Raw genomic sequence first — 11409 nt, forward strand, 5'->3', positions numbered from 1 at the left:
CCACTGTTCTAGAGCTGTTTTCTGGAGTGCACACTATAAATTAGTGAACAGTCAAGGCTTTGAGATGACACTGTTTACTCATGCTGAGATGAGTCCACCCAGAAAGTTTAAAGTGAGAGTACAAAAGCTGTTTGGATTTATAGATCTTGATTTGTATCAAAATGTATTTTAATTATAATGGCATAAATTAAAGGAAACCTCTTTGCCTAGTATGGCAAATTTGTTGTTAATAACTATGTTTAGTGACCTATTAGTTTTGCAGTTTGAAACTATATTTTCTAAATTGAAGATGTGACTTACTGTTTATGGTACCTTAAAGCATTGTACATATTTAGTAATAAAATGAGTTTGTCTATTTATATGTATTGATCTTTAAATAAATCTAATGATTTTAATAACAAGACTTAATCTTGCTAGATCCAATAAAGCATGGCAGCAAAATACAATATATGGCATTTATTTCTATGTAAGCAAGTTTTCATCATACTGAACTAAAAGATTTTAAATTCTATCTCATCTATATGTAAAACTACAACTACAATTGCCTGGCGCTTAACTGCAAAATAGTTTTTATATAATATTAATGATATTGCTAAACTGCTTATACAGCTGGAAAATATGTTAAACCAATAGCAGCAGTGAAGTAATTGGCTTGTGGTAAAAGCAAAATAAATTCACCTGAACTAGTCAGGTGTATGCAAACTAAACCAAAACGCCCCCCCCCCCCCCCCCCAGCGCTGTTAATCTTCATGAAGCAATAGTGCATAAATGCACTTGACTTACTAAATAATAAAAAATAATTACTTTAATTGTTAATGAGTAGTCATATATTATTTAAGAAATCAATAAAATAACAACAATATAAAATACAATAGATTAAGGGGGACATTTACTAAGCAGTGATAAGAGCGGAGAAGTGAGCCAGTGGAGAAGTTGCCCCATCAACCAAAAGTAATTTTTTTTATTATTTAGTGAGTAAATATTTTCTTAGTGGTACTGAGTGTCGAAAAATGGGCGTGGTCATGTATCGTGAAGGGGCTTGGTCACATGCTGCTAGTGGGAGTGGCGTCATGACACTAGCGGCTAGCCACATGACAGCCCCCTTTTTTTTTCCTTAATCTGGAGGCAAGTCTAAAATATATAGTAATTCCTCTAGTATAATAGAAATATATAGTGATACCTCCAGTATAATAGAAATATATAGTGATACCTCCAGTATAATAGAAATATATAGTGATACCTCCAGTATAATAGAAATATATAGTAATGCCTCCAGTATAATAGAAATATATAGTGATACCTCCAGTAAAATAGAAATATATAGTAATGCCCCCAATTTAATAACAATATATAGTAATGCCTCCATTATAACAGGACAATACAGCTTCTGTCTCACTCCCAGTATCTCTGACAAAGTGGGAGGAGCCGTCATGCTGCCAAGCACCATGGATTTGTTGCTTTTTGCCACATTATAATTGTGGTAATGGCAAAGTGTGTGGCAGGTGGTACTGCGTACCCGCTGCCAAATTCTTAAGGGTACTGCGTACCCGCATACTTGCACCGCTCCTCTCCACACCCATCAGGTCCAAGCCTTTCACGGTTGCCTTGGGGTGAATACTAATCTGTTGACTTCCATCATGTAATACTGTATATCAAAATATCATTCACATGCTGGCTATAGGCAATCCTGTGTTCCCAGGGCCTAAAAGCAATCTGCTGCCTCATTCATAATCCAGCTTCATGTTGTCCATAGATGAACTCTCCAGTTTTTCTGACATATTGTGGAAGGTTTATGATATTATTATTAGAAGAACTACTATAGAGCCAGAGTATTTAAATCCTAATTCCACCCAACGCAGGATATTGCAGGAAATATATGGATTTACAGTACATAGTAAAACATTGATCCAAAATATTACTTTCTTGGTGTTTACTGTTCAGACTACCCTGGTAATGCTCTGAACATCTTTTTAGCTGTTGCTGCTCTGCACACCCCCGTACATTCCTGCTGGCACATGTTGTCATTAGACACTGCCTGCCTGAAAAATAGACCTGGGTGGCAGGTTATATATACAGCACTCTTCTTGGTCTTCTCAACCTAATCTTATTTCCTAATTTAGACAGGAGTGTGCAGGAGCGAGTTGGGCAGCAGTTGGCAGGGAAGCCCACCAGCTAACCTGAACACTATACCCCTAGACAAATAACATTCTATGGCAGGTTTTACTGTACTTAGGATATTCAGCCCTCACAATTTTTGGTTTGGTGTGGACATAACATACCCTTTGAAGTAGGTCCTTGTCAACAGAATTTACACTAACATATCTAAATTCTTTTACTCATCTATTGGTTCTCATAAATCCAAAAATGCTAATGCTCTTTGTTTTTTTTGTTTTTCATAGCTATTCCTGTAGAGACTTTGAACAATCTACCACATCTCTTACTCGTGAACTTGAAGCTGAACCCTATAAATAAGGACAACTCAAACCTCGGTACACTTAAATTTGAGCTTGCCATGTAAACGGTACTATGGCCCTCATTCCGAGTTGTTCGCTCGCTAGCAGATTTTAGCAGCATTGCACACACTAGGCCGCCGCCCTCTGGGAGTGTATCTTAGCTTAGCAGAAAAGCGAACGAAAGAGTAGCAGAACTGCGAATAGAAAATTCTTAGCAGTTTCTGAGTAGCTCGAGACTTACTCCTACACCTCGATCAGCTCAGCCCGTTTCGTTCCTGGTTTGACATCACAAACACGCCCTGCATTCGTCCAGCCACTCCCCCGTTTCTCCAGACACTCCCGCGTTTTATCCTGGCACGCCTGCGTTTTTCCGTGCACTCCCAGAAAACGGTCAGTTTCCGCCCAGAAACACCCACTTCCTGTCAATCACACTCCGATCACTTCAACAATGAAAATTCTTCGTTCGGACGTGAGTAAATCTACTGTTTTGTGCTAAAATACTTAGCGCATGCGCACTGCGTACCATGCGCATGCGCATTTTTGCCTTAATCGCTCCGGCAACGAGCGAACAACTCGGAATGACCCCCTATATGAGGTATCAGATTTGGATACGTAATCTTTAAGTGGTAGTTCAACTGGGATATGATATCAACTTGAATACATAAGTGTAGATTTACTAAGGTTTCAAGAAATTCAAAATGGGGGAATTGTCCATAACAAATTTCATTTTCTAGCTGTCATTTCTCTATTGAATCCTAGAAAATCATAGAATCTGGTTGCTATGGACTACTTTTCATTTTTAGAAGCTTTAGTAAATCTATCTCCTAATCTCTAAATGGTAATTCAGTATGGACACATAGGGGTACATTTACTAAAGTGTGAGTTTAAAGATGTGGAGATGTTGCCCATAGAAACAAATCAGAGTCTAGCTAATATCTTCTAGAAGGTACTAGATAAATGATAGTTAATATTTGAGTGGTTGCTATGGCCAACATCTCCACTTCTATAAACCCGCACTTTAGTAAAGAAACCCCATAATCTCTAGGTGTTTATTCAACTGGATTTCCTCATATGCTGACATTTTATATATATTCTCTGTTTTCAAATGGATTGTTTTAATTCATTGGTGTGCATTCTTTGCAAGATTGTTGTGGAATGTTTTTGGTTTAGATTAAAAAAAAACTGCTTCAATAAAATCATTTTAAAATCACCTGTTTATGTGACTGGTTGTTTCTGATAATGTGGAGTAAAAAGGACTTCTTCCAAATTAAATGTAAATAAAAAAAAATCAACAAAAATAAAGAACTAAAAAATGTACACAATATAGGGCCTAATTCAGACCTGATCGCAGCAGCAAAATCTGTTTCTAATGGACAAAACAATGTGTACTGCAGGTGGGGCAGATATAACATCTGCAGAGTGAGTTAGATTTGGGTGGGTCATTTTGTTTCTGTGCAGAGTAACTACTGGCTGCATTATTTTTACACTACAATTTAAATTTCAGTTTGAACACACCCCACCCAAATCTAATTCTCTCTGCACATGTTACACCAGCCTCCCCTGCAGTGTACATGTTTTTGCCCATTAGAGACAAATGTTACTGCAGGTCTGAATTATTCCCATAATCCGCACAGGGGTACCAAGTTCCTGGAAGAAACATTTACTTGTGATAGGGCTAGTTATAACGCCACACAAATAAGGGGCCACCGGTGGCAATAACATTATTAATAAAAAATGAATCTGCAGTTTAGCAGGTAAAGGCCAATTAATGTAATTTATATATATATATATATATATATATATATATATATAAAATCTAGTATAAAAAATAAAAATTTGTCCTTCTGTCTTTCTATACAAATCCACAGTTTACAAGCGAAGATCGTGACATTTTTTCATACGAGCATATAAAAACATGGCGGAGGCAACTAAAACAATATGAAATCCCTAGCACCCCTAGGGGGGCAGACAGCAGCACAGAGTATACAGTATCAGGAGACAGCATAACTCAGGAATTGCTGGAGCAATGAACTCAAAAATTGGTACACATATGCCTAACAATCTGGGAACAAACATTGTGGGAGGATGACACCCCTAGCACCCCTAGGGGGAGGCAGCAGCACTGAGTATTTCAGCAGACAGCATAACTCTGAAATGCCTGCAGCAATTTACAACAAACTTGGTACACATATGAATTACACTCTGGAAACAACCACTGTGGGGTTCAGACACCCCTAGCACCCTAGGGGTTGTAAAGCAGCACAGAGTATGTCAGCAGACAGCAAAACTGTGGAAGGCCTGGAGCAATTTACACCAAACGTGGCACACATCTGACTTACAATCTGGGAACAAACTCTGTGGGGGTTAGACACCCCTAGCACCTCTAGGGATGGGACAGCAGCACAGAGTATTTCAGAAGACAGCATAACTCCCGAATGCCTGGACCAATTTACAACAAACTTGGTACACATATGACTTACAAGCTGGGAACAAATACTGTGGGGGGTAAGACACCCCTACCACCCCTAGGGGTGAAGCAGCAGCACTGAGTTTTTCAGCAGACAGCATAACTCTGGAATGCCTGCAGCAATTTATACCAAACTTGCTACACATATGACTTACACTCTGGGAACAAACACTGTGGGGGTAACACACCACTAGCACCCCTAGGGGTGGGCCAGCAGCGCAGATTATATCAGGACATGCATTATATGTCAGTGATGACAGGGCTGCATGTCACAGGGCCAGTGACATGATGTGAGGAGGGAAATGCAGGTAGCACAAACCCACACACTGAGAGTTATATAGTGGAAGTAGCATGGTACCCCAGCAGCACAGAGTATATCAGGAGATACATAATGTGCTGCGCTATATAAGAAACTAAAAAAAATCAATAATTTCACAGGGGCACTGACATGATGTGAGGAGGGGAATGGAGGCAGCAGGAAGCCACAGACTGAGAGTTGTATAGTGGGAAGAGCAGGGTCCCTTGGGGGACCAAAAAGGGGTCCAGCCACTACACAAAGTGCGTCAGGGAAGCAAGATATGCCTATATACTAGATCTCCAACCAATGTAAATTAGTGAACAACTATCATTCTAATTTACCATCCTCATCCCATAGCGAAGCACGGGTATTCAGCTATCTACAATGTTATTTATACTGTGTGTTTAAGATTTTCATTTATTTTTGTAAAAAGACACTCTTAAAATCCCATGCGACGCTGGGTACTCCAGCTAGTGCGTATGTATATATATATATATATATATATATATATATACATACAGGGTGATTCAAAAGTCGCAGTACACCCTTTTATTTCAAAAACTGTGCAGGAACTGGGAAACTGAATACTCTAGTAAGGTATGGGTGAGGTGAGCTATCTTTTAGGGTTTGTACCGAACATGGGGGCTATCTTGAAATTGGCCATCTTGGATCTAAGTAAATTTTTTCAAATGGAAAGGAGGTCATGTAACATGTTAAACAACATCTTATTTTGCTGAAAAGTTTATTCTCATCTCTACCAAGTCTTCCAACCCCTGGCGCCTCTTTGCCACTGTTAACTCCCTCCTCTGCCCACCACCACCTCCTCTCCCTTCCTCTTTGTCTGCTCTTGCCACTTATGTTACATCCAAGATTGACTCCAGACGTCAAGACATCACATCCCACCAGACCAGCAACCAGCCACCACCCATCCCTTGCTACCCCTCCCCTTGTCTCGTACCAACCCTGACATCTTTCTCCCATGTATCTGGCGAGGAAGTCATGGCCCTCATCCATTCTCCCCCTCGAAAACCTCCCTACTTTACCTTATCCCCTCCCACCTCCTCCGCTACCTCTCCTTCTGCCTGTTCCCATCTTGCCCACCTTCTCAATCTCTCCCTCTCATCAGGGACTGTCCCCTCTGCCTTCAAGCTTGCTCTTGTCTCCCCTATTCTTAAAAAACCTACCCTTGATCCTAACACTCTCTCCAACTATTGACCCATCTCTTTCCTCCCTTTTGCCTCCAAACTTCTTGAGCATATTGTCTATAATCGCCTCACTGCCTTTCTTTCCTCTCACTCACTGCTTGACCCATTCCAGTCTGGTTTCCGTTCTCTCCACTCCACTGAAACTGCCCACACAAAAGTCTGCAATGACCTCCATGCAGCCAAATCTAAGGGCCACAACTCTCTGCTTATTCTTCTTGACCTCTCTGCTGCTTTTGTCACTATGGACCACCCTCTCCTTCTGCAAATCCTTCACTCTCTAGGTCTACATGATACTGCCCTCTCCTGGCTGTCCACCTACCTCTCTGATTGTTCCTTTTCTGTCTCCTCTCATAATGCTACCTCCCCCCACTTCCACTAACTGTTGGTGTCCCCCAAGGCTCAGTTCTTGGTCCTCTCCTTTTCTCTCGCTATACATCCTCATTAGGTGAACTCATTAGTTCTTTTAACTTCCAATATCACCTCTTTGCTGATGACACTCAAATCTACCTCTCCTCCCCTGATCTCTCCATGGCTCTCTTCACTCGTACCTCCAACTGTCTTTCTGCTATCTCTTCCTGGATGTCCCAGCGCTTTCTTAAACTCAACATGTCTAAGACTGAGCTTATCATCTTCCCACCCTCCCGCACAACCTCACCTCCCACAATCTCATTAACCATTGATGGCACGACTATCTCTTCTAGCCCCCAAGTATGCTGTCTTGGCGTAATCCTTGACACCTCCCTCTCCTTAAAATCACACATTCAGCACCTCTCACAAACCTGTCATTTTCATCTCAAAAACATTTCCAGGATCAGACCTTTTCTCACCCAGGATGCCACTAAGATCATTATTCACTCACTGATTATTTCCAGATTGGACTACTGTAATCTCCTCCTAACTAGCCTCCCTGACAATTACCTCTCTCCACTCCAATCTATCCTCAATGCTGCTGCCCAGCTCATCTTCCTCACCAAATGCACTACGTCCACCTACCCTTTCTTACAAGCCTTCACTGGCTTCCCTTCCCTTTCAGAATCCAATTCAAACTTCTCACACTCACTTACAAAACACTCACCCACTCCTCTTCCATTTACATTGCTGACCTTATCTCCCTTTACTCTCCCACCCATCCTCTTCGCTCTGCTAATGCACGCCGCCTCTCCTGCCTACTGATTACTTCTTCCCACTCCTATCTCCAAGATTTTTCATGTGCTGCTCCCTTTCTCTGGAATTCTTTACCTCTCCCCCTCAGACTCTCCACCTCTCTACAAAACTTCAAATGGGCTCTTACGACCCACTTCTTTACCAAACCCAAACAAATCTCATCCTAACCCTCTGTTCCATGCTCTCTATGTACCCCATCTGTGTCACCCCTGTCTGTCTTCCCCTCCCAGCAGAATGTAAGCTCTCACGAGTAGGGCCCTCTTCCCTCATGTGCTTATCCTTTTCTTACTTTAATAATCCTCAACTGCTGAAATCCCGCAGTTTTTTGGCCACCTTGTGTCACGCTATTGGCGTAAGTTGGGGTTCCGATAACTGAGTTTTGGCTGAAGGGACAGCTACCTGTGAGGAGAGTAAACGAGGTGGCTGAATGTAATTCCTCCTCATGGGGTGGAAGCCTAACTAAGTGTTAACGTTGGCCGGAGGGCGTAAAGAAAAGGAGGAGTTCGTAGGAAGATAACTGTAGTTTTAATGAATAATCAGGCTGTACACGAATATTGGAGCAATTGAAGAAACTGGAAGATTTAGAGTCCATGGTTAAATGACTTGAAGAGTGAAGCTGAAGAACTCCGGTAAAGAAGAACTGAAGACTGTGTTTTATGATTAAAAGACGAGGCTGAAGAACTTGGACTTTGAAGAAATGAAGACTGTGGTTTGTAAATGTAAGACGAGGCTGAAGAACTTGGAACGTTGCACCACAGACTGTCCAGGAGTTGGCGGATGCTTTAGTCCTGGTTTGGGAGGAGATCCCTCAGGAGACCATCCACCACCTCATCAGGAGCATGCCCAGGCATTGTAGGGAGGTCATACAGGTACGAGGTAGCCACAGACACTACTGAGCCTCATTTTGACTTGTTTTAAGGACATTACATCAAAGTTGAATCAGCCTGTAGTGTGTTTTTCCACTTTAATTTTGAGGGTGACTCCAAATCCAGACCTCCATGGGTTAATAAATTTGATTTCCATTGATCATTTTTGTGTGATTTTGTTGTCAGCACATTCAACTATGTAAAGAACAAAGTATTTAATAAGAATATTTCATTCATTCAGATCTAGGATGTGTTATTTTAGTGTTCCCTCTATTTTTTTGAGCAGTGTATATACCTGTTATACTTCTTATACAATAACAAGCCATCTCTCTTCAGACTGTAGGGCTATATGGTACTTATTAGAATTCGAGTGCAGAATACTTATTACTAAAGGTTTTAATCTTTATTCAAATCTAATTGAAGATTAATATTATTATTAATACAGGTTGAGTACACCATATCCAAATATTCCTAAATATGGAATATTCCGAAATACAGACTTTTTTGAGTGAGATAGTGAAACCTTTGTTTTCTGATGGCTTAATGTGCACAAACTTTGTTTAATACACAAAGTTATAAAAAATATTGTATTAAATGACCTTCAGGCTGTGTGTATAAGGTGTATATGAAACATAAATGAATTGTGTGAATGTACACACAATTTGTTTAATGCACAAAGTTATTAAAAATATTGGTTAAAATTAACTTCAAGCTGTGTGTATAAGGTGTATATGAAACATAAATGCATTCTGTGCTTAGATTTAGGTCCCATCGCCATGATATCTCATTATGGTATGCAATTATTCCAAAATACAGAAAAATCCGATATCCAAAATACCTCTGGTCCCAAGCATTTTGTATTAGGGATACTCAACCTGTATATAACCCATAATTGGACAATAAAAGTTATATCAGATTCAAATTATCCTCCTGACTAGATTCTAAATGAACCTTCCATATAGTCACCTCATTATTGGTGAGTATAATTAAATTGAATTTTACCCATAGTTATTAAGTGAAAATAAAAATATATATTATACCTATTTTACCTATACTTTTACATACTATACAATTATTGGTAAGATAAGTCCTACCCATAAACATTAAGGACAATAGTGATTAAGACATTGGGACACAATTGAGGGGATTCGCATTATCCTCCTGACAAGGTTACATTCCATATAATCACCTAATTATTGGTGTATATAATTAAATTTTACCCGTAATTATTTAGTGAAAACAAGTATTGCGCATATTTAACCAATACCTTTATACAAAATATAGTTATTGGAAGGTTAAATATTACCTGAAATAGTTAAGTGATAAAAAATATTGCATAACTTCAACCAATACATTTTTATATAAATGTATACAATATAGTAAAAACATACAATAAATTTCAAGTGAATAAATACCCAGGTACAGACCAGTCTTATGTCATATATGGGAGCAGTAAAAAACACCTACACATTTAAGATACTTACAAAAAGCCTGATGTGTGTCTGTCAGAGTTCAATTGTCACAACTGAGGGTTTTGGCTGACAGGAGAAAGCCTCAGTTGTAGGGGCTGAGAGGAACTTAAACCGGGAAGGTTTAATCAGACCCCTGGACATGTAAGTGTTAAAAGGAAACCCGAAGGTGTGACCATGACAACCAGGTAAAAGTCAAAATAAAAGTTTATTAACAGACTCCGTGTTAACAAACAGCATTCAAGGTAAATAATGGCAATGATAAATAATATGATTCCTGGAGCACTCTGACCATGAAATAGTAACACATGACACTGGTAGGTAAGAACAGCTGTTACAGTCCTTAGATGGAATAACCTTACCAGGCCTGGCTGTAGTAGTGAAGATATCCAAGGAACATGCCAGTAGATGGAACAGATGAAGTTGGTAACTTGAATCAGCTGTTGTAATTGCTGGATGGAACCAGCCAGGTGGTAAAACACGGAGTGGATGCGGAATGGAATCAGCCAGATGATAAAGTCACTGAATGAATGCTGGGTGGAACCAGCCAGGTGATGAAACACGGAGTGAATATAGTAAGATGCTAGGGAGCGTGGAAACAGAGGAATTGAAGGATGATTACCGGTGGTAGTGGATACTGCTGGAAGCAGATATAATAGCTGGAAGCTGGAAACTGGATCAGCCACGGAGGACTGCAGAGTCAGACTGCACCGCAGGATGGTAGGCAGGTGCGGGTCTCTTTGGTGGATGCTGGAGACAGGAGCTGGAACCTGGAAACACAACCACAGGAGAGAGACTGGAACAAGGTATGACAAACAAAGCACTGACCATTTGCTGGCCCAGGCACAGAATACTTATACCTGCAGCAATGCAGGTATTGGCTGGGCAATTATGCAGATTTCCAGGCAGTGGATTGGAGGACCTTAAACATGTGATTGAATCCAACATGGCTGCGCCCATGTTAGAACTTGGAGGGAAAACTGGTTTAGGAAACCATGTGGAAACATAACTGCAATGGCGGCACCGGCCGCAGAGGACAGGAGACGCCAGACTGAGAAATATATGCTGATACTCGTGGATGACAACGGAGGCCGCGGCAGGCATGGAACACCACACTGACAACCTGCACCTATAACACAGGAGCGGCGGCGGAGGCCGCGGAGGACAGGAGACGCCATGCAGGATTCAAACATGGCGCTGCTGTGACAGCATCTCAGCGTGACAGGAGGGATGTGCAGTATGTGGACACAGATGAGATCCGGCCTTGGAACGCTGAGCGAGCCTCAGGAGACATCTGAAAGGCAGGTAATGGCGTCCAGATACCCGGATCGTGACAGCACCCCCCCCTTTAGGAGTGGCCCCAGGACGCTTCTTAGGCTTTAGAGGAAACTTCGAGTGGAAATTCCGGAACAAGGCTGGAGCATGGACATCAGACACATTGGTCCAAGAGCGTTCTTCAGGACCATAGCCCTTCCAGTCAATAAGAT

General features: G+C 41.0%; 1 protein-coding gene across 2 annotated transcripts in view; it reads left to right on the forward strand.

Moving 5' to 3' along the window:
* Positions 1-3663, forward strand: part of LRRC20 (leucine rich repeat containing 20) — a 1148610-nt gene extending 1144947 nt beyond the window's left edge. For both annotated transcript variants that reach the window (XM_063961446.1, XM_063961447.1), the window contains exon 5: positions 2400-3663. In XM_063961446.1, the coding sequence (XP_063817516.1) occupies positions 2400-2518 (119 nt within the window). In that variant the 3' untranslated portion in view covers positions 2519-3663. The remainder of the gene's footprint in view (positions 1-2399) is intronic.
* The last annotated feature ends 7746 nt before the right edge of the window (positions 3664-11409 follow it).

This window comes from Pseudophryne corroboree, chromosome 3, assembly GCF_028390025.1.
Source record: "Pseudophryne corroboree isolate aPseCor3 chromosome 3, aPseCor3.hap2, whole genome shotgun sequence".
NCBI lineage: Eukaryota > Metazoa > Chordata > Amphibia > Anura > Myobatrachidae > Pseudophryne > Pseudophryne corroboree.